Here is a 23,468-nt window from a genome sequence, read left to right as displayed (position 1 = left end):
TGAATCTACAATTATTTCAAAATAAAAAGCATGATTGAAATAACTATCAGGAAGCTTAGCCTACTGGGGATTAAGACATCGAAATTGCAGAAGGCTTTAACAAAGCTATACCACTGCAAGGATAGTTCACACTTGAATTAGCTTGAAACATTACCTATCTATGTCATCTTGGAAAGCAGAAAATGGAACTTTATTGGAGTGGAACACTGGATGGCCAGGGTTTAGCAGAGCCTGCCCAACAAAAGTAGCTTCAAAATTGGCTTTATTCTCAGGAAGGCTCTTCCTGGACAGTGGCAAACATAGCCATAGCAAATGCTGGCTCACTTTCTATCAGCCAGCAACCCTGGTGGAAAGAGGGCCTCTTACTCAGTTGTACCAGCAAGCTGTCTCCAGGAGCCGGGGCTGGAGAGACACCCAGCGCTGCTTTAGGCCAGTGTGGCTGAGGGTCTGTCTAGTCTGTCCTTGTACTCACGGCTTCCTTTTCTCTTGCAGACGCCCACTATTGCTTGGTTCTACTTACTTTATCTCGATTGGCCGTCGGACTTACGCTGGTGCGGTGGAGCCGGTGAGTGGAAGCCCAGCTACCTGGGAGCCAGTTGGATGGTCAGAACCGTTTCTTCTGGCCCCCTGGGCCCTGAGCTACCCTCAGAGTGGGGCCTTAGTGTTTCCAGGACACTTAGAGCCACTTTCTCACTTAACCCTCCCCCAAAGCCCCTCGTCAGTAATGAGCTCACACACCCCCATCCATGTGGGGAGGATGCAGTAATGAGGCACTCCAGCCCCTCCCAGCCAGGAAGGTATCACTGGAGGCCTAGTGGGAAGCCAGAACTCCCAGCCCCACGCAGCAAGTTAGGGGTTAAGAGTTTAGACTCCGGAGGCCCAGTGCGGTGGCTCACGCCTGTAATCCCAGCACCTGGAGGCCGAGGTGGGTGGATCACCTAAGGTAGGGAGTTCGAGACCAGCCCGGCCAACATGTAGAAACCCCATCTCTACTAAAAATACAAAATTAGCCGGGCGTGGTGGTGCGTGCCTGTAATCCCAGCTACTTGGGAGGCTGAGGCAGGAGAATTGCTTGAACCCGGAAGGTGAAGATTTTGCGGTGAGCCGAGATCGGCCATTACCCTCCAGCCTGGGCAACAAGAGCCAAACTCCATCTCAAAAAAAAAGAAGAGTTTAGACTCTGGAATCTCTCAACCTCTCAGCCCTGGTTTCAGTTCCAGCTCTATCACTAGCTACATTGAGCATTTAAAAAAGACCTCTGTTTCTCACATGTAGCATGGGGGATTGTAGATGAGATCCTGAGGGCAGAAGTAATTTTCCCAAGCAACACTGCTGGTTGGTGGCAGAGTCTGGGTTAGAACCTGGCCTTTCCACTATACCATGGTGCTTCTCCAGACAGCAAGAACAAGGTAGGGAGGGCCAGGCTTAGGCCACTCAGGAAGCACTAACTCTCACTGCACAGAGGGTGGAGACGCCTGGTCACTTTGCCCCTGTACCCCCGGTTCCTAACATGGAATCTGACCTTGTAAAACAGGTTGGCAGCAAAGCTGTCCTGGTCACAGGCTGTGACTCTGGATTTGGGTTCTCATTGGCCAAGCATCTGCATTCAAAAGGCTTCCTTGTGTTTGCTGGCTGCTTGATGAAGGTAAGAGACGAGTTACCTTCTTCACCATTGTCTTTTACACGTAGGCATTGTTTTTTAGTCTTTTAAAAATTGCTTTCCTAACAACTGGCTCACCTTTGCTTAAACCAGCCTGTCTATTTTCCATTGGCTTTAGTCCCACTTGTTCTTCATAGCTTTGTCCATCCATCAGCCATGCATCCATCCATCCATCCATCCTCTCATCTATCCATCATTTGTCAAATGCTGTGATGTACCTGACACTTTGCTAGGTGCAGTAGAAGAATGAGACCTTGTCCCTGCCCTGAAGTTGCTCCCTGTCGAGTGGTGAGGAGACAGCCATGCGTAGACACAGCTGAAGAATTAGAGTGAAGCAGATTCTCAGAGGTGTGCAAGAATGTTCAGCAAGACTGTGTAGGAGGAAGGGATTGCTGATGGCATGCCAGAGGAAGTGACATTTGTTCTGGGCCCTAGCGAGTAAATAACGCTGCCATAGGTGGAGACTGGGAGGAGTTACCTGCCGGACAGGAGGAATAGCCTGAGCAGAGGCTTGAAAGCATGAGGCTCCTCTGGGACACATTAAGTAGAATTTAAGGTGCATGAAGGGAAGCACTGGGACCTGAGACTGCAAAAGCAAACAGTGGGCAGTGCCCCAGTTAGAGAGTTGTGCGCCCACCACCACAATCCTCTTTAGAATACGTCCACCACTCAGAAGTCTCTCTCTTGACCATTGGCAGTTAATCTCCACATATACCTCCAGCCCTGAGCAGCCACTGATTTCTGTTTCTTTAGGTTTGCATTTTCTGGACTTTTCATCTACATGGAATCATACTTGGAATCAATACATGGCCTTTTGTGCCACGCTTCTTGAACACTTAGTGTAATGTTTTTGAGAGTCATCCATGTTGCAGAATGCATCAGTAGCTCGTTCCTTTGTATTGCTGAATGGTATTCTGTTGTGTGCCTATGCTATATAAATATATATATATTTTTAATTTAATTTATGTTTTTGAGACAGAGTCTCACTTTGTTTCCCAGGCTGGAGTGCAGTGGGTGCAATCTCGGCTCACTGCAACCTCTGCCTCCCGGGTTCAAGTGATTCCCCTGCCTCAGCCTCCCAAGTAGCTGGGACTACAGGCATGAGCCACCACGCCCACCTAATTTTTGTATTTTTATTAGAGACGGGGTTTCACCATGTTGGCCAGACTGGTCTCAAACTCCTGTCCTCAGGTGATCCACTTGCCTTGGCCTCCCAAAGTGCTGGGATTACAGGCGTGAGCCACCACATCTGGCCCAAAGCACTATTTTTAAAAGCTACTTGTATTAATTTTTGTTTTTTCTTTATCACTGTATTATTTATTTGAAATATAATGCCATTTATTTGCGATCTGTTTTCCTTGTTGATTCTTGTTGATGTAATTTAATTTCTGAATATGTAAACCATTAACAAGGCTGTAAAGTCAAAAATTATACAAATAGGTAAAATCAAAGTAGCGTTATTCCCTCACCCCCTATCTGTTCCACTCCATTCTTTCATTTTCCTCCATGTTACACAAGTGTTTGCATATTGCATATACTCTTTGGTTTTTTAAAACATTAACAGTATATCTTGGAAATTAGTTTGTATGACCTCACAGAGATCTTTTTCACTTTGTTAACAGCTTTGAAGCACCCCACTGAGTGGGCGGATCATAATTTACTTCACCAAAATCTCCTGTAAATGAGCATTTAGGTGTTTTCAATATTTTGCAATTACAAATAATGCCACAATGAATAACTTTGATTGATTTTTGTTATTATTGGGGGGTTATCTTTTTTTTTCTTTTTTTTGAGATGGAGTTTTGCTCTTGTTGCCCAGGCTGGAGTGCAATGGCCCAGTGTCAGCTCACTGCAACCTCCACCTCCCGGGTTCAAGCAATTCTCCTGCCTCAGCCTCCCAAGTAGCTGGGATTATAGGTGCCTACCACCACATCTGGCTAATTTTTGTATTTTTAGTAGAGAGGGGGCTTCACCATGTTGGTCAGCCTGGTTATCTTTAGAGTAAATTCCTTGGGAGTGAGATTGCTCTTAGATCAGAGTGTAAATAAAATATATTGTATTTTAAAGATATTCCCAAATTTTCCATCCTAGGGGTCATGTAATTTTACATTTCCTCCAGGAGTGTATGAGTGCCTATTTCCTCACAATTTCACCAACAGAGTATGCATCAAGCTTTTGGTTTTTGCCAGTCTGATAGGTGGGAAATGTACCTCAGCGTTGTTTTTGTTGTATTTCTCTTCTGAGTGCATACCCCTGTTCTTTAAGGACATGACCCAGAAGCTTCCCAGATATCACCTGTGCTCTCATTCTCTTGGCCAGAACTTAGTCACGTGGCCTTACCTGGCTGCAAGGAAGGCTGGGAAATGTAGTGAGTATTCTGAGACAATATGTACCCGGCCTAAAACGTCAGGTGTTCTACTGCTATAGAAGAAGGACGAAGGGAAGAGTGGGCATTCAGGACAACTTGCTTTCTCTGCTCAGTGGGTGAGACATTTTTCTTTATTTTCAAGGCAGTAGGAACCCAGGGGAGAAATTTCCCATACTATGTTGATATCTTTGTAATATTTGATACCTAATGTAAAATTTCAATAATATAAACGGTACAAGAAATCATTTATATTGCCATGCTCTAAACATCATTCCATCTGAATCAGAGAAGGTATTGTTTGTCCTTTTAATATTTACTTCTTTGAATTGTGAAAGTAATACTACATATTCATAATAAATTCAAATAATACAGAAGTATATTATGTAAAAAAGTGAAGTCTTCCCAATCTCTTGCTCCAAGGCAGCTTAAATGCAGGTGTATACATTATTTGTGACTTTTGCCATTACAGGTCGAGTGTCTCTTATCTGAAATGCTTGGGACCAGATGTGTTTTGGATTTTGGATTTTTCCAGATTTTAGAATATTTGCATTATACTTGCTCAGCATCTCTGATCCGAAAATCCAAAATCCAAAGTGCTCCAATGAGTATTTCCCTGGAGCATCATGTCAGCACTCAAAATTCAGATTTTGGAACATTTCAGATTTGGGATTATTGGATTAGGGATGCTCAACCGGTATCAACAAAGCCTTGGTGAGCCATCTTGCACGTATGTCTTTGCCTCCTTCCATTGGCGATTCTTAGGAACATTTTGTAGATGTGAAAGTGCAAGTTGCAAAGGTGTGCAGGTTTTAGGTTTTGTTCAAATCCCCAAACTGCTCCCCTGAAAGGCTGTCGCACTCCTGACAGTGCTCGAGAGAACCCGTCAGGGAGGGTTCTGGGGAGTGGGTGTGGCATCCCTGGTGCTGGATTCTTCTGCAGAATGTGGACCTACCTCAGCAGGTCCCAGCAAGAACCGTGATGCCATAAAAATGTTGTAAAGTCCCTTGTCCTATGTTAGGCTTCTGTGCCATTGTGCTGGCTTGTCCAGTGACACAGGGAGCCACACTCAGATTCCACAGCACAGGGCAGAGGCTGCTCGATGCTACAGAAGGCTCTTCAAAAGGGCCTTGGGTTCTAGTCCCAGATTGACCACTAACCCCAGAAAGGGACAAACATGTCCCCTCCCTGGGCCTCAGTTTCCTCTTACTTACCCTAATAGGATTGGACTGGTGATCTTAGGTCCTTCCACTCCTGCAACAGTGATTCTAGAATTCATTGACTGGTATTTTGAAGAAAGTACCAGACAAGCTCATTGGCAGGTTATGTCTGTTGGTATCTACCTCTTGGCCCATTCCATCTGCTATCTGAGATCAGTCAGGCAAGTCAGAAAGCAGTCAGCGCCACCAGAGACTTTGGATAAGGCACCATGGGGGTTGAAAGGGGGAATTTGTTTCTAGCCCCATTCTGTAGTGTTAGCTCCACGATGGATTCTGGCTACATCTGTACCTAAACACTCTCTCTGCTCTTGTTCAGAATTAGTGTTCCTCTTATCTCATATCTCATTGCCTTTGGCCAACTCAGGGACTTAGCTCCAGCAGATGTCTGCCACCTCCTATGTCACTGGCTCCACGCTCTCTCCTGGGTCATTTCAGCACATACACACACACACACACACACACAAATACTCACTCACTCATACACACAGACCCACACCACCACACCCTGTGTGCATTACCTCCCCACGGCTCTGCTCCTTGTTGCAGAAAAGCACCCCCAGAGGGGGTGCAACCCACCTGGATCAGGCTTTGCCCCGTCACGCTGTTTATGTACTTGTTTATTTATTCAGCAGATATTTACTGAGCACCTAAGATAAGCTGACAGTGTTCCCTGTTGGAGATACAGCATATAACAACTCAGTGAAAAGTTCTTGCCCTTGCGGAGCTTATATTCCAAGGGGGGATGATAGGCAAGGAATAAGATAAGTAAATTGCTTCTCTGTGGGGTGGTAAAAACAGAGAAAAATAAAGCAGGAAAAGAAGATGAAGCATGAATGTGGTGGATGGGGTGTCACATTTTCAAGAGGGAGGAAAGATCACACCAACAAGGTAAATTGGAGCTCCCTCATCCAAAGGAGGTGCGGGAGGGAGTGTCACAGAAACCAAGGAGGTGCGGGAGGGAGTGTCACAGAAACCAAGGAGGTGCGGGAGGGAGTGTCACAGAAACCAAGGAGGTGCGGGTGGGAGTGTCACAGAAACCAAGGAGGTGTGGGAGGGAGTGTCACAGAAACCAAGGAGGTGCGGGAGGGAGTGTCACAGAAATCCAGGGGAAGAGGGGACAGTGCAGTACAAAGCTCCAGGAGGGAGTGTGCAGGGTGCGCCTGAGAAACAGCATGAAGCTTCTGTGGCTGAAGCAGAATGAGGGGGGAGTAGTGTGAAGTGAGGGGCACGGGAGCAGATCTTGTATCAGCACAGGGAAGGCTTAATCAGAGGTGGCGTCTCACCACCATCTGGAAAGATGAACGGGAGCTCCCTGTGAAACGGGGGCAAGTGGCATATGAGGCACTGCCAGTAGTTTGAGGTCGCCAAAGCCCAGTGCCCTGGTGAGCTGGGAAAAGAAGGCAGGACCAGACCAGGAAGGTCCCTGAGTGCCTCTGACCCAGCTTTTATCAAAGATATCAACAGCCCCCATTTTCCCAAATCCATTGGCCACTTCTCAGACCACATCATGCTCAACCCAGCAGCAGCTTTTGACCAAATAAACCACCCTTGCTCGTAACACTTAGCTTCTTGACTCCATGCTCTCAGGGTTCTTCCCCATCTCGCTTGCTAGCTCCTCCTCCTGGCCATGCTGTGAACGTCACAGTGCCCAGGCTCGCTCCTCTCTGAAGTGTTTCTAACATGTGTGATAAGATGCTGATGTATGACATGTGTCGAGTGTCCTCATGTTCTTCCCTGAGGTGCTAAACCACCAGAACATATATGCTAGAGACTAAAACCTTTCTGCCAGAATCAGCTCATTGGCTGCCTCAGTATTATAAGAAATGGAGATAGAAGAGGTTGAGTGGCTGGAAAGAGTTGTCAGTGTGTTGATATTTTCCCTCTGATGGCAAGTAAAACGAGGTGGGCTTCATATGAATGCCTTGGAGAGCTTCTGGATTCTCCAAGTTCTTGAACTCCCTGGATAGCTTCTTGGCTTAGCGTGTGTGCCCTGGAGTCTGGAGGCCACGGAATGTGATGCTGATGTCTACCATAAGAAGTCTAAAGGCCCGAGATTGAGACAGGAGTGGCTTATCTGGGAGCGGAGCATGGAGAGCTGGTCGGGAGAGGGCTATCCTTCTACCCGGGCAGGAAACAGTTGCCTGGCCCTGTGTGGACAGTGGAGAGAGCTGCTTGGAGTCACCTTAAGGGTAACCATCCAGTGAGCTAGCTAGGAGGATCCATGTGGCCCCAGCCAGAAGAGGGTACATCACTGAGGCCAGGGGCTGAGGGAGCAGATGCCTGGCTGGGGGAGGCACACTGCCCTGCCTCTGGAGTGGCGGTCAGAGGTCTCCATGGCAGAATCTTTGTGGACTCCACAGAAGCACCCCAAGAAGGAAGAGCTGGCTTTTGTGCACCTGCCGTCTCAGGGGGCAGCAACAGCAGACATCAGCCAGCCTCAGACGACTACAGTCTTGCCCCTAATTTGCTGCCTCTGGATCCAACCTTGGAAGGGTCAGAAGTTAAGAATAGGAGGGGGGGAGGGGCTAGAAAACAGTGAGAAAGACAACCTCCACCAGCACCTACTTCCCACAGCCCTCAGGGCTGGGCAGGGGAAAGCTTTACCTCGGATACAAGTTTGGGAGTTTGGGTTTTCAAACCAGACTGGGCTGGAAGTATTTGCTTAAGAGACTGAACAGGACTCTTCATGCCAAAACAAAGAGGCTGTCTGTCCACTGTCTGAGAATGAGTGGAAAAGCTATAAGACTTGCCTGAAGTTTCATCCAGGGCTGGAAAAAATAGCTTACAGGTGAGGTTGAAAGGGACAGTAAGATAAAGAAGTGGGTTTATCAATAAGCCGGTTGCACACGCACCAACACAGCGGAACTAAAAGCTTGTCCCTGAGCAGCCAGACAGAGGTGGACAGAGACTCCAGAGACCTGCAGAGGGAGCACAGAAACCCTGGGTCCGGGGAGGTGGTGTGGCCCACGGGGCAGTCTTGGCCTGAGGACAGGTAGACCCTGAAGGGGACGGGCCACCAGAGTCTGCAGCCAGCAGGCTGAGGGTGGTTGGGAAGGTTTCCCTGAATAACTGGGGGCAAACTGGTAGTTTCTGTCGCTATTGGCGTGGTTGTCAGGAGCAGGGTGTGGAGGCTGCCCAAAGGCAGATGAGGGTTCCTGGGGCAGGTCTGTCAGTGAAGATAGGAGGGTAGCGTTGCTCTCCTGGGGAGCCTGAACGCTAAGCCTGAAGCCGTGGGCAGTGAGATTAATCCCCTAGTTTCCTCTGAAAGAAGACTCTTCACTGTCAAACTGCCAAATTAAGAGTTTACTGACTTGGAGTAGGGAGTTTCCCCTGAGTACCGCAGAGACCTTGTCGTGATGCTCTCTAGGGGCACCAGAGAGGTCGTGTACAGGGGTCTGAGAAGAGCTGAATGATAGCAACAAGGTTAACCAAGTCCCAAGAGGAAGGACATTTAGATACCTCTTGTGCATTTCAGCTAGAATCCACCTTTCTGAGGTTCAGACCATGTGAGCTCCACACTAAGGGGCATTTGAAGAGCCACCAGCTGGAAGACTGTATTAAAGCAAGACACATGTTTTCCTGGTACCTGTGTGCCCCCTGTGGAAGAGAGGGGTCTGCAGGCACCACATCATCACACCCTAGACCTGAAGATGCATTAGTTCTTTCTTGGTGGAGTCCTCTGTGGGAATGACAGCATGAGCTCCAGGCCCATCTGTCCCATGCATCTCATGCCTGTGTCTTGTTTGGGAAGGTTGGCACATCTAGGGGATTTCAGAGCCAAACTTGAGACCCACCAAGCCTCCAGCCTGGCTGCTGTGTCCAAAGGCATCCCTGGTGCCTCTGCAGAGACTCAGTGGGTCATGTCACATTGCTTTTTCAAAGGACCACTGGGGAGGCTTCCTTTCGATGGAAAACCAGGCTGTGAGGATGACGGTCTAGGAATGGAAGGGGTATTAGGGGAGATCAGCCCGACTTCCTGTCCAATGCTTGGATTGCCTCTGTACCACATTTCCCACACCCCATCCTCAAGCATCCCCCCAACCCCCAAATATCCCTCCTACCTCCAAACAACTCCCCACCCCCACTCATTGCCTAAACACCTCCAGGCAGCTCATGCCATCTCCAGACTGTGAAGATCACACCTCATTTTGAGCTGAACTGGACCTCTTGGTCCTGGCTCTGTTCTCTGTGGCTGCATGGAACAAGTTGCCTCCCTCGGTCATGTTCCACTCAAGTCTTCTCTCCGGGGTGACTATGTCCAGCACCTCCGGCCTCATTGGGCAGTCCCTTCACCATTTCCTCCTGTGCCGTCTGAAATTGCATGATGCGATTTCTCCATTCCCGGGGTTAGGGTTCTTCTGGTTGAAAGCATTCAGAAGGCTCAGCCTAACCAGTAGAGGACTTTCCACCCCTGACAAGTGCTGACCGTCCTGGGCTTTCCACCCTTGCCGGCGCCTAGGATGTTTGCTTCAGTAGCAGCTGTGTGTGCCATGGGCAAGCCCTTGGCTGGAGAGTGGGCATTTCTCTACCCCTTTATTCTTGGCAGCTAGTCCAGTCCTCTTACAAGAGGTGTCACTATGCCATGCACCATCCAGGAAAATTGCTGCCAATTAAGTCATTTATGACCAACTATGTTTAATTTTCACATCAAGTGTAGCTCATCCCTATTGTGAAGGAAACCATGTTTCATAGAATAGGATGAAATATGACAATACAACCTGCCTGGTGACACGAGGGTTCATGTGACAAAGCACATCAGCACTTAGCACAGTGCTCAGGACAGTGGACACTCAGGAAATGCTGTCTACTTCGATGAAAGCCCCCCAGCAGCTTGGCAGTGCCCACAAACAGACCCCTGCCCTCCTCTCCAGCCCTGCATCCACCACCTCCTTATGCGTCTGCACTGCCTGCAACCGATGGCTTATGGTGGCGTCCTCTTATGTCTTCCCGCAGTGTCCCGTTCCCATCGGCCCCGTCTTGTGAATGTCCTCAGCTGTCACTGCCTTTGGAAGGTCTCCCCTGCCCGTCCCTCCTGTATCCCTCCCACCTCCCACCAGGTTCCATACAGCACACAGTCACTGTGTTGATTACGTACTCACCTGTCTCCTTCCCTAGAACATGACTCTGGGAACAGGGGCTGAGTGATTGATCTTGACCTCCAGTTCCTAGCACAGTGACGGAACACGATAGGGGCCCAAGAAATGTTTGCCGAGCGAGTGACGCCTTTCTCCTGTTTAGCAGTACCTGAATTTGTGTGGTGTTTCAGACTCTAACAGGCTTCTTACAAATCCATTTCCTTACTCCATTAATCTGAGCAGGTCAGGACAGGTGGTGATGTTCCTGTTTTACAGCCAGAAAAAATGGACACCTGTTCAGGGACACCCCTGAGTGCACAAAGCCTACTCAGTGACTGAGCTGGGATTAGAGGCTGGCTCTGGCCTCTTACCAATTTGGAGTTGATGGGCCCTTGGCTTAGAACAGAGGTGGTAAACTGGCAGCCTGCTGGTCCTATGTGGCCTCTGGACGTGCTTTGGCCTGCACAGTGCTTTTTTGGTTTTTTTTTTTAAATGTGTGTAAGTTGCCAACACTTAAAAGAATGAAGAGATTTCCCAATTACTAGCTTAAAAATGTAAGCATCTGGCAACCCTGGGCTTCCATCCCCACATGGTAATTCCTGACATGTCCTGTACTCCCCAGGGCCCCCGCCTGCCCCACATAAGTTTGCAACCCCTGCTTGGAGAAAGAATCCCGTCATGAGGCCTTGGGGGCTGGCTCTTCATCCTATTCATGGTTGTGTCTGTGGCACATAGCTTGGTGCTTGATAGGTCATCAGTGCTCAGGATTAAAGAGAACTGCATGCCCGTGGGCCAGGCCCATGGGCAGTTGCCAGTATGCCTGAGGCTTTGGCCAGGACTTGAGGCCAGCTCCTGCCTTGGCAGGAGTCCTCAGGGTCTGCCTCAGGGTGGGAAAGAAGGAGGTAGAAGCAGCTCCTCTCTCCTCCCCAGGACAAAGGCCATGATGGGGTCAAGGAGCTGGACAGCCTAAACAGTGACCGACTGAGAACCGTCCAGCTCAATGTCTGCAGCAGCGAAGAGGTGGAGAAAGTGGTGGAGATAGTCCGCTCGAGCCTGAAGGACCCTGAGAAAGGTAGGGCGTCCCTTCGGGCGGCAGGGGTTGTGTATGGGGCCATTCCAAGGGGCACTTGCTAAACACCACCTTCCATTGGCTGGCATCCTGCCACCGCACTCCTTTCCTTATTGTTTAAGCTCTTCCTCCTGCACAGTAGGAGGAAGAGGATTACACTAAACACACTCGCGCAATAGGGCAATGGAAAAATACAGTCAGGAGGTGATTTCAGAGTTCGTGGAGTGCTAGGTGGCTACGCACTGATTCAGGTCAGTTCAGCCAACACCCATTGATGCCCCCTCTGGCCCAGGAGCTGGGTTGGGTGCCGGGGACACAAAGATGGTCAAGGCACATTCTGTCCCCAGGACCTCATAGTTCAGCCAGGGGACCAAGTTCAAAATCAGGGAGCCGTGCATTGAGAGAGGCAGAGCAGCACAGGAAAGAGGGGTCAGTCCAGCCGTGGGGGTGCAGTGGAAGCAGGCCAGTTAAGGCAGATTGTGGCGGAGAGCAGAGATGGTCGTTCCAAGAGGAGGGGAGAGCAGGAACCACAGCTGGGAGCAGCACAGGGAGGGTAGCGGGGGCTGTTGGTCAAGTGGTGGGATTAGCCGGCACCTCAATATGAGTCATGGGTCAGGTCACGCGGAGGGGGAGGCAGCAAAGGAGGTTGGGGAGGGAGGTCTTGGATCCCAGGCGAGGGAGCATGGCTGGTCTCCTGACGGCACTGGGGAGCCACTGCAGGGGTCATCCTGAGGGAATGGCCTGGTCATTGTGAGACTTGTGAGGCTCCCTCTGAGGATGGCAGGGCAATGTGGAGGTGGATTCAAAGGGGGAGTTAAACGTGGGTTCTAGAGTCCGGAACTAGGGTGGTAGGTGTTGGGAAACAGGAAGGGTCAGGTATGAGGAGTGTTGAGAAGGCGAAGCTGGCTGGACTTGGTGACTTGGATGTGGGGATGAGGTGAGGCGCAAAGTCTCTGTCCTGGACACCTGGTGTCCTGCACTGCAGGAGCAGGTGGGGAGATAGGGAGATACTGAAGCACCCACCCTGAGGGAATGTCTAGGCTAGAAGAGCAGGTGCCCATGACAGGAGGTGACACTGGGAGTCGGGGAGATGCACAGAGGGACCCCTGGGAATGTGTGTTTGGGGATCAGATGAGGGGGAGAGGCAGCTGTCAGGTTGGATACAGTGCCCCAGAAGCTAAACAACACAAAGTTTGGGTGAGGGGGCAGTACCAGCAGCCAACAGGGTCAAAAGCTACAGAAAGTTCCAGTAGCATAAGGACTAAAATATCCTTCCAGTTCAGCCAGTGGAGGACCTTGGTGGGAGGAGCTCTGCCTCCAACCTCGGGAGCGCCATTCATGTAGAATACAGCAGTGGGGGATGGAGCACCCTGGAGCCGGGCAGCCCAGCAGCATCTGGAGAAGCGAATCTATGAAGTTTACCTTTGAGCTCCCTGACAGCCCAGGCAGAAAGGGTGTGCCTCATTCAGGCCTCTGCTTTCCCTCAGAATGGGGTGAGGCAGCTCTCAGGAGCAGCGACTTCAGTGGCTGGGGAAGGAGGAGGAAAAGGCAGGAGTGACCAGATCCCATGCAGGGAGCTCTGCTGAGCCTGTATCAGCCAGATGGATGTGCTGTCTGTCAGAGCAGCTGCCTCAGAGGCTGCGTGTGTGGCTATCGGTGACGCTGCTGCTCTGCCTGTCACTGATGTGCCGCCTCATCAGCCCACTGTCGCTCCCATCCTCCCAACAGGCCATTCACAGGCCTCTCTGTTCTCGCTGAACATCTGTTTAATAATTAACAGGCAGAGCCAGCCCATTAAGAAAAGGCAGGATGGGTCCCGCTGGGATGATTACCGGCGCAGAACCTGCAGCCTGCTTCGCCCCTCCCTGGCGGTAAATTCTCCTCCCTCCCACCTTCCCTGGGCAGCTGCTATATTTTCCTTCATGAACTACTGGGCAGGAAAACAGCTGCATCAGCACCATAAAGCCACGTGATTATAGTGTGGGTTTTGTGGTGATCTAAAATGCCAATGAAAGGCATCATCACCGGAGACCCGAGCAGAGAACGCACCAGGCCGGCTTGCTCAGGCTGGCGGTCCTCGTCCCCTGCCCCCTGCCTCTGGGGCAGAACCACTTCCATTCTCTGTACTGGACTGGCCAGGTAGCCTAACCTACAAGGCAGGGTGGGCCCCGGCCCACACAGAGGGGAAGCACTCACCCCCTGCCCGGGGGTCTGGGCTCCAACCCCAGCACCAGCCTGATGCGCAAACCTTTCCCTGCTGCTTTTTCCACGCAGGGCATTCTGGAGGGCTGGATAAACCAGTCACCATCAACTTACTTAACCAATACTGCATTTTTTTTTGGAAAAAGATTTGAAGACTTTTAGATCTGAAAAAACAGTACATCGGTCAGATATGCAGTGGCGTGTCCCCCATCTCCCGCTCTCTCTTTCTTCCCGTCTGCCTCTCCTCCCTCTCCCCGCTTCCCCTCTGCACTCTCCTCCCTCTCCCCGCCTCCCCTCTGCACTCTCCTCCCTCTCCCCGCCTCCCCTCTGCACTCTCCTCCCTCTCCCCGCCTCCCCTCTGCACTCTCCTCCCTCTCCCCGCTTCCCCTCTGCACTCTCCTCCCTCTCCCCACTTCCCCTCTGCTCCCTCCTCCCTCTCCCCGCCTCCCCTCTGCACTCTCCTCCCTCTCCCCGCCTCCCCTCTGCACTCTCCTCCCTCTCCCCGCTTCCCCTCTGCACTCTCCTCCCTCTCCCCGCCTCCCCTCTGCACTCTCCTCCCTCTCCCCGCCTCCCCTCTGCACTCTCCTCCCTCTCCCCGCTTCCCCTCTGCACTCTCCTCCCTCTCCCCACTTCCCCTCTGCTCTCTCCTCCCTCTCCCCCCCTCCCCTCTGCACTCTCCTCCCTCTCCCCGCCTCCCCTCTGCACTCTCCTCCCTCTCTCTCCCCGCCTCCCCTCTGCACTCTCCTCCCTCTCCCCGCCTCCCCTCTGCACTCTCCTCCGTCTCCCCGCTTCCCCTCTGCACTCTCCTCCCTCTCCCCGCCTCCCCTCTGCTCTCTCCTCCCTCTCCCCGCCTCCCCTCTGCACTCTCCTCCCTCTCCCCGCCTCCCCTCTGCACTCTCCTCCCTCTCCCCGCCTCCCCTCTGCACTCTCCTCCCTCTCCCCGCCTCCCCTCTGCACTCTCCTCCCTCTCCCCGCCTCCCCTCTGCACTCTCCTCCCTCTCCCCGCCTCCCCTCTGCACTCTCCTCCCTCTCCCCGCTTCCCCTCTGCACTCTCCTCCCTCTCCCCGCCTCCCCTCTGCACTCTCCTCCCTCTCCCCGCCTCCCCTCTGCACTCTCCTCCCTCTCTCTCCCCGCCTCCCCTCTGCACTCTCCTCCCTCTCCCCGCCTCCCGTCTGCTCTCTCCTCCCTCTCCCCGCTTCCCCTCTGCACTCTCCTCCCTCTCCCCGCTTCCCCTCTGCACTCTCCTCCCTCTCCCCGCTTCCCCTCTGCACTCTGCCTTTTCCTGGCCTGGCCTGGCCTGGGCAATTCCCCCTCAGGCAATGCCGGCTGTGATCTCCAGGGGGCGCCCTCCCAGAGAGTTCCGACCCGCAGTGGCCGCCACCGACCCACATCCCACGCAGGACATGTCAGAAGGGTCCTGTTCCCCTTCTCCACCGTGGGGGCACATTTGGATGGCGAGTCTGACGCCCTGCAGCCTGGCTCTGTGGAACAGTTGCTGCCAAAGCCCGGGGAGCCAGCCACGGGGGCGAGATGAAGGAGATTGTCTGATGAGAGCCGCGGAGCCATCTGCCACCGGCCCCGACCCCCGCAGGACGCTGAGGGACGGGACATCTGGAGCCTGGGACCAGCCCTCCCTGTCCCTACCCCAGGGGACACCGAGCCAGTGGGCCGGAGAGCAGGCTGTGGGCATGGCCTGATCTTGGCACATCACTTAACAGTCAGTCAGTCAACACTTATTTATTTAATTAATTAATTAATTTTTTTGAGACGGAGTCTTACTCTGCCGCCCAGGATGGAGTGCAATGGTGCGATCTCGGCTCACTGCAACCTCCACATCCCGGATTCAGGTGATTCTCCTGTCTCAGCCGCCCAAGGAGCTGGGATTACAGGTGCCTGCCACCATGCCCAGCTAATTTTTTTTTTTTTTTTTTAGTAGAGAAGGGGTTTCACAAGGTTGGCCAGGCTGGTCTCAAACTCCTGACCTCAGGTGATCCATCTGCCTTGGACTCCCAAAGTGCTGGGATTACAGGCGTGAGCCACCACACCTGACCTGGGCTTCACTTCTTATTAGAAATGTGACCTTGGGCTTGCACCTGCCCCCTGTGTGGGCCTCAGCTTGCCCATCTGTGAAGTGGGAGAGTGCTCTGAGCCGTCCAGCGCTCACGCCTGGATCAGACCACTACAAGAGCATGGGAAGAATTTCAACACAAGCTGCTCTCAGGCTGATGGGCAGCAGAACACATGTAGGGGAGTAAGGGAGAAGCTTGGGAAAGGCCTGGCCTATCATGCTGCGGGATAGAGACCACAGAGCAGGAAGTGACTGATGCGGGGGATCCACCTGAGGAGGGGATGAAGACCATAGAGCGGGAAGTGACTGATGGGGGGGGTCAGCCTGATGGGGGGATGGAGACCATAGAGCGGGAAGTGACTGATGGGGGGGGTCAGCCTGATGGGGGGATGGAGACCATAGAGCAGGAAGTGACTGATGGGGGGGGTCAGCCTGAGGGGGGATGAAGACCATAGAGCAGGAAGTGACTGATGGGTCTGCCTGAGGGGTGGGGTGAAGACAGAGGTGGAGGAGTGAGTGAGACAAAGAGACCCAGGAGGAGGCTTCTCCAGCAGCCCAGGAGAGAGGCAGCAAGGACCCAAGGGAATGCTAGTGGAAACAGGAAGGAAGAACCGACCCAGCAGAGGAAACCAGCAACAGCCTGGGGCGTTGGGGCTTTGTCCTCAGAAAGATCTGGGTCCAAATCCCACCCTCCCTGCCTGTTAGCTGGGTGACATTGACCAAGGTGCTTAACCTCTCTGAGCTTCAGTTGCCTCAACCGGATATGAGACAATTTAGGATCTATTTTACAGGGCGGTTGTGAGGGGAAGTTAATGAATGTAAAGGGCTTAATGAGGGGCCTGCCAGCTGTCATGTTGATCTTGATCTGTAATATTAGCAGTACTTGGTGACTCATTAGGTGGGGGAGGGGTGGAGGAGCTGGAGGAGTCACAGACGAGAGTAAAATCATTAACAAAGAGGAGGAGCAGGCTTGGGCAGCTTGGAAACTTGATGTGTTGGTTGTGGTTAGGGTGAGTCAGGGACCTGTGGGACATTCAGGTAGAATCGAGACAGGAGATGGGATGAGGAGAGAGAGCTGTGACTCCCAAGGAGAACTAGGGGGCCATTGGTGTGGAGGCGATCTTGGGGATGTCACAGGAAAATTGCTATCGCCCAACCAGCAGGCATGCCTCCGTGAGTTTATTCAGAACATTGGCTGAGGATTCCAGATGGCAGCTAGGTCCACCACTCTCAACACTCATTAAAGCTATAATCCAGGGGCTGTGCCCTTTCATAGGTCATGTTTCATTAAACTTTTTTGGATAGTAGTGTCAAATGTCATTGTTTTACTTTTAGGTGGAAAAAGGGCTGTATGCATTTTAAGTCATGGGATATTGTCCCTTATGAATCAAACACGAAACAGCTGGAAAATTCACAAACATGAAGAAGATGAGGACACCTAAGAGTTGAGTGTACTCTGAGAGGAGCAGGATTAGGCCAGGGCGTTGGGGGCCACTTATATCTGGAAGCAGGTGAAAGAAAGGTGTCAGGGCAGATGCAGGAGATGCCTGGGTATCACTAATGCTGAGGGAGAAGGGAGCCTCAAGGAGTACTGGCAGTACTCATATCGTAGCGAGCCTGAGGAGAGTGAAGACTGGGGGTGAGGTCCTTGGCGTACCACCCTGGAGACCCTGGAGAGTGCGTGGTCAGGACAGCTGAGGGCTGGGACCCAGTGTGGTATGGAAGGGAGATGGAGAGGATAGAGCGTGTGTGTGTGTGTGTGTGTGTGTGTGTGTGTGTGTGTGTGTATGTGCGCGCTCTGTCGCCCAGGCTGGAGTGCCGTGGCATGATCCAGCTCATTGCAACCTCTGCCTCCTGGGTTCAAGAGATTCTTCTGCCTCAGCCTCCCGAGTAGCTGGGACTACAGGTGCCCGCCACCACACTCGGCTAATCTTTGTATTACAGGATAGAGTGTGTTCTTGGAAGCCTGGCGTGGAGGCAGGGAGAGCAGGTAGCATAGTTACAGAAGGATCTTCGGGATATGGAAATGCGGCATTTGTGGACACTCATTCATCTAACACACATTTGTTGAGCACCTAATGTGTATAGAACTGAAGGGAGGGAGTCATGGGCAATGGAAAAGCTGAAACTGCGTAAAAGAGAGAGAAGGATCAGTGGCTATGGTCTCGAAGATGACGTGGAAGTGTCAGCCATAACAGGTGCGGAGCGGCCTGCTGCTCCTCCTGGGAAGAGAAGAAGGTGAAGACTCAGGGCACATCTGCAGGGAGACAGTGGGAGCTATGGGGTCGTTGTGGATGACGCTGATCCTGTCATTAGCATCTGAGCGATGTCACAGGTGAGACCTAGAGCAGGGAGACACCCGCACGGCTTTGGTGGAGAGTGGGAGTGAGCTCTTCATGGACACTGTGTTAACCAGCAATTTTCTTTCCCTAATAAATGCCCTTAATTCTCCATAATTAAAGGAGAAGGCACCAGAGGGCAGTGAACGAAGCTTTAATTTGGGTAACACGGAAGGAAAGCAGCTAGAGACCAATTACTCTGTCATTTACACAAACTCATTTCCATGATTAACTTGGAAAATGAAGCAGCGCCGAGTTCCCACAGGCAGGGGAGGGCCCCAGGACAGGAGCTCTGCTCTGAGGCTGTGCCTTGGGAAGGACCACGGGGCTTTTGCCACGGGAGACTGAACCCTGAGGGTTTCCACAACAAAGAGGCAGGGCCCAGCTCTGTCCTGAGGCTCTGACCCATCCAGCCTTTGTACCCCAACAAACTGAACTCAGAGAGGTCCCTGCAAAACACAGCTGCCTCCTCGTGCCCACCTCCCCTGCGATTTCCCTGGCTTCTGGCAAGAGAAGAGAAGATGTGAGCGAAAGCTCAAAGGCAGAGATGAGTAAACAGGAATGGAGTGTGAAACTCAAACTCAGGGTGTGGGGATGGGATGGGGTGGAGTGGAGTGGAAGTGGGAATTTGAGGTGAGGTGAGATTCAAGGCTGGGGGACATGGCAGGCTGGGTCATGATGGGCCCAGAGAATCGAGCCAGGCAGATGTGACGTGAGAACTGGACATTCTAGATGCAAGGGAGGGCTGCAGTCAGCACTTTAGGCCTCTTTACCTCCTGTCGTTCCTGAGTGACTCTTCTAGAAAGTTTCTTGAGAGCACTGGGCGAGAGGCTGGGAAGTCACAGGAAAGAAGTGGAGAGGAGACTGGCCTGCAGGCTGAAGGGCAATGTCTGGGCCAAGCCCATGTGGTAACTGCACATCTATCCCTCTCCTGTCCAGGGATGTGGGGCCTCGTTAACAATGCCGGCATCTCAACGTTCGGGGAGGTGGAGTTCACCAGCCTGGAGACCTACAAGCAGGTGGCAGAAGTGAACCTTTGGGGCACAGTGCGGATGACAAAATCCTTTCTCCCCCTCATCCGAAGGGCCAAAGGTGAGTGGGAAAGGGAGCTCCCTCCTGCCCCTGAACCTGCACCACATGTTCATCTTTGCTCAGAATGGAAATACCTGTCCCAGCAGCTCCAACGTCCACAACTCAGCAGGGGTGAGCTCGTGAATCCCAGGGGCTATGCTGGGCCTGGGGTGATGGTGGGCAGAGGGGCTGTGGCCGGGTAGGGGAGGAGGAAGCAGAGCAAGTAAGAGGTCAGTGGTCTATGCAGCAAAAGCTTAAAGATTTGAGCAGCCATCCACTCTGGGAACCTAATCTATAGAGAGAATCACCCTTTGCACAAAGCTGGGTGTACACATCTTTGTATCAGTCGGGTGTGGTTAAGTAAAATCTGGCATATTCATTCTACGGATTATTTATACTGTCGTTTAAAAAATGAGATCATTGTGGTATTAGGAAACAATAGTAAAAATCAAGATTAGAAATTTGGAAAACCAACAAAACACCCAAACCATGTGGGTGGCCAAATGTGAGCAAACCACTTTGGAAGTCATTGACTTGGATTTTTTCCCTGGCATAGCAAACAATTGTGGCAAAAAGGGTAAGATTCATACATCTATGGTGAAGTCCTAGCAACAACAGGCATGAACACGGAGTGCAGCTGTAGGATTTTAGATGAAAACCCCAACCCTTCAGTGACTTCAAACTTAGAGCTTTCTGAAAGGTGCCTCCCCCTAGATGGGCTGAGTTCCCTCCCGGGGGCACACCTGGATAGGCTGAGCTCCCTCCCTGGGGCACACCTGGATAGGCTGAGCTCCCTCCCGGGGGCACACCTGGATAGGCTGAGCTCCCTCCCGGGGGCACACCTGGATAGGCTGAGCTCCCTCCCGGGGGCACACCTGGATAGGCTGAGCTCCCTCCCGGGGGCACACCTGGATAGGCTGAGCTCCCTCCCGGGGGCACACCTGGATGGGCTGAGCTCCCTCCCGGGGGCACACCTGGATGGGCTGAGCTCCCTCCCGGGGGCACACCTGGATGGGCTGAGCTCCCTCCCGGGGGCACACCTGGATGGGCTGAGCTCCCTCCCGGGGGCACACCTGGATGGGCTGAGCTCCCTCCCGGGGGCACACCTGGATGGGCTGAGCTCCCTCCCGGGGGCACACCTGGATGGGCTGAGCTCCCTCCCGGGGGCACACCTGGATGGGCTGAGCTCCCTCCCGGGGGCACACCTGGATGGGCTGAGCTCCCTCCCGGGGGCACACCTGGATGGGCTGAGCTCCCTCCCGGGGGCACACCTGGATGGGCTGAGCTCCCTCCCGGGGGCACACCTGGATGGGCTGAGCTCCCTCCCGGGGGCACACCTGGATGGGCTGAGCTCCCTCCCGGAGGCACACCTGGATGGGCTGAGTTCCCTCCCTGGGGCACACCTGGATGGGCTGAGTTCCCTCCCAGGGAAACACCTGGATGGGCTGAGTTCCCTCCCTGGGGCACACCTGGATGGGCTGAGCTCCCTCCCGGGGACACACCTGGATGGGCTGAGTTCCCTCCCGGGGGCACATCTGGATGGGCTGAGTTCCCTCCCGGGGACACACCTGGATGGGCTGATTTCCCTCCTGGGAAAACTGGTCCCAGATCCGCCTGGGCTTCCCCGGCCGGGCCAAATGCAATCCACTTCCAACCCCTCTGTTCCTGGGGCCAGGAGGAGCTGTGGGAGGCCCCTGATGCCCCCAGGCTGGGCCTATGGCCTTTGGAGGGGGAGGAGGAGGGGGGTCACCACACTCTCCCAGTGCCCAGGACTCTTCTCATGTCCTAGCCCTGAAGTCAGTTTCAGAAACCCTGCCCCTGCCCCACCAGGCTGTCCTGGGCTCCACCCAGGCTCCACCCTACCAGAGTGCAATGGAGTTGGGCAGTTAAGCCTAATGGCACGGGTCCTGTCCTCTTTCAGGGGTGTCTCGGGGCTCCCTCCCAGCTGCAGCCCCAGGTACTTCCTCCTCTGCACTCCAACCCCCATCGCCAGGGCTGCTGTCAGTGGATAGACTCTTGGCCTTAGTGTGTTACTTATCTGCACATCATACTACTGGAGCTGGATTTTAAGCTCCATAAGGGGAAGGGGAAGCTTTTAGGCTGTATTTCTCCCTAACCAGCACCAGACCTTGCCTATAGTGAAAGCTCAGATCCACACAGACAGCTGTCTCGCCTCCCACTTCTCCCCTTGTGTTTTCACCCCAAATTATCACCGCATCGGGCTCGATCTGGTTTTTGAGTCAGTTGCGTGTTGCCCATTACACTGTGCCCTCCTGCTTCTCACTCACCTGTCCTCCCCTGTCCTGCCTGGCACAGCCAGGTTCCCAGGGAAGACCAGGGGTGCCGATGCTGATGCGTGGGCCTGAGCTGGCTTTGTCTATTGAATGAGAAGGCTCCTGGGTGGCTCAGAAGTGGTTCCAGCCAAGCCTCTGGAGACATGCCAGACTTCTGCCCTCTGTGTCACAGGGCAGTGCCTCCTTAGCAGGTATCTCTGTCTCCCTCTGTAGGCCGCGTCGTCAATATCAGCAGCATGCTGGGCCGCATGGCCAACCCGGCCCGCTCCCCGTACTGCATCACCAAGTTCGGGGTGGAGGCTTTCTCGGACTGCCTGCGCTATGAGATGTACCCCCTGGGCGTGAAGGTCAGTGTGGTGGAGCCCGGCAACTTCATCGCTGCCACCAGCCTTTACAGCCCCGAGAGCATTCAGGCCATCGCCAAGAAGATGTGGGACGAGCTGCCTGAGGTCGTGCGCAAGGACTACGGCAAGAAGTACTTTGATGAAAAGATTGCTAAGATGGAGACCTACTGCAGCAGTGGCTCCACAGACACGTCCCCTGTCATCGATGCTGTCACACACGCCCTGACCGCCACCACCCCCTACACCCGCTACCACCCCATGGACTACTACTGGTGGCTGCGAATGCAGATCATGACCCACTTGCCTGGAGCCATCTCCGACATGATCTACATCCGCTGAAAAGTCTCGCTGTGGCCTCTGTCAGGGATCCCCGGTGGAAGGGGAGGGGAGGGAGGAGCCCATATAGTCAACTCTTGATTATCCACGTGTGGATTATCCACCACCCCAGGAAGACCCATAACTGGTTTTAACACTAACTAGAGGGAATGACTTCTTTGCATAGTGAGTGACGTGGGCCTTCACAAACAGGGTGTGGGTGGCAGGCAGGGGCCTCTAAATCTCAGGGCAAACATGGTGAATCTATCTCTCTGGAGATAATTTCATACAGAGATTTTAAGAAAACATCTTTATATTAAAAACAGATTTATTGTAGAATAGAATCAAAACTCCTTTGTGTCTTCAAGTCAAATTATCAGTTTTGAAAAATTATCTCATTTGATCCTTAAGCCAGTCTCATGAATGAAAAGGATGGGTTTTTTCTTTTGTACATGAAGCATTTGCAGCTTAAAGAGGATGCATGAAATAACCCTTTTATCGCTTATAAATAGTGCCAGTCATGTGTTCCTGCCACTGCTGTGGAAATACTTCACATTTTGCATTCCAGGACTGTTTTGGATCCATTTGCCCAAGAATCTTCTGACTAACTCTGTGTCCTCATCTGAGCCACACATACCAAGTGCCCACTGGTACCTCTGCATGTCCATGGTGCTGTGTGACGGGCAAGCCAGCAGCCAGTGACTCAGAGCTGGCTGTATGGAGGGGGTGGGAATGTTTCTGGAGATTTTTTTTTTTTTTCCAGACACAGTCTTGCTCAGTCCCCTAGGCTGGAATGCAGTGGCACCATCTCGGCTCACTGCAACCTCCGCCTCCGTGGTTCAAGCGGTTCTTCTGCCTCAGCCTCCCAAGTAGCTGGGGTTATAGGCACTCACCACCATACCGGGCTAATTTTTGTATTTTTAGTAGAGATGGGGTTTCACCATGTTGGCTAGGCTGGTCTCGAACTCCCAACTTCAAGTGATCCACCTGCCTTGGCCTCCCAAAGTGCTGGGATTACAGGCATGAGATTTTTACTTGAGATTTTTCCATCCTCATTTAGGACTCAGGATAGACTTGTATGGAGGTGCTCTCTGGCTAAGAGGATAGGTTGTTACTGGTTTGGGTCTGCTTGGTTTTGCCTTGGGTGAGGCTAGTGTCGATGGGGCAGGCTTGGCACGAGCAGTGGTGCCATGGCAGGGCACTGTGGCATCTTCTCCCCTAGCAGTGGATTTGGGGTCCCTGCTTGCCTCACATGGTGCTTACACATATGCGCGCGCGCGCGCGCGCGCGCACACACACACACACACACACACACACACACACACACACGTGTTCTGCAGGGCTTCAGCATGGGCCTTCATTCCCGCCTCGGCCTTATTTTCAATTAAGAAGTGATGCCACTTTAGGCAGGGTCTGCATGATCACTTCTTGGGTTTGAGTTTGAAA

General features: G+C 52.7%; 1 protein-coding gene across 3 annotated transcripts in view; it reads left to right on the top strand.

Moving 5' to 3' along the window:
- The window catches only part of BDH1 (3-hydroxybutyrate dehydrogenase 1), a 62,894-nt gene extending 40,538 nt beyond the window's left edge, over positions 1-22,356 (top strand). For all 3 annotated transcript variants that reach the window (XM_054480499.2, XM_054480500.2, XM_063661367.1), the window contains exons 3-7: positions 493-565; positions 1,535-1,645; positions 11,251-11,392; positions 18,938-19,090; positions 21,577-22,356. In XM_054480499.2, coding sequence (XP_054336474.1) covers positions 493-565; positions 1,535-1,645; positions 11,251-11,392; positions 18,938-19,090; positions 21,577-22,046 — 949 coding nt within the window. In that variant the 3' untranslated portion in view covers positions 22,047-22,356. The remainder of the gene's footprint in view (positions 1-492; positions 566-1,534; positions 1,646-11,250; positions 11,393-18,937; positions 19,091-21,576) is intronic.
- Positions 22,357-23,468: the final 1,112 nt, after the last annotated feature.

This window comes from Pongo pygmaeus, chromosome 2 (genome assembly GCF_028885625.2).
Source record: "Pongo pygmaeus isolate AG05252 chromosome 2, NHGRI_mPonPyg2-v2.0_pri, whole genome shotgun sequence".
NCBI lineage: Eukaryota > Metazoa > Chordata > Mammalia > Primates > Hominidae > Pongo > Pongo pygmaeus.
Note: the sequence above shows the minus strand (reverse complement) of the source record. Positions and strands in the feature narration are given on the sequence as shown.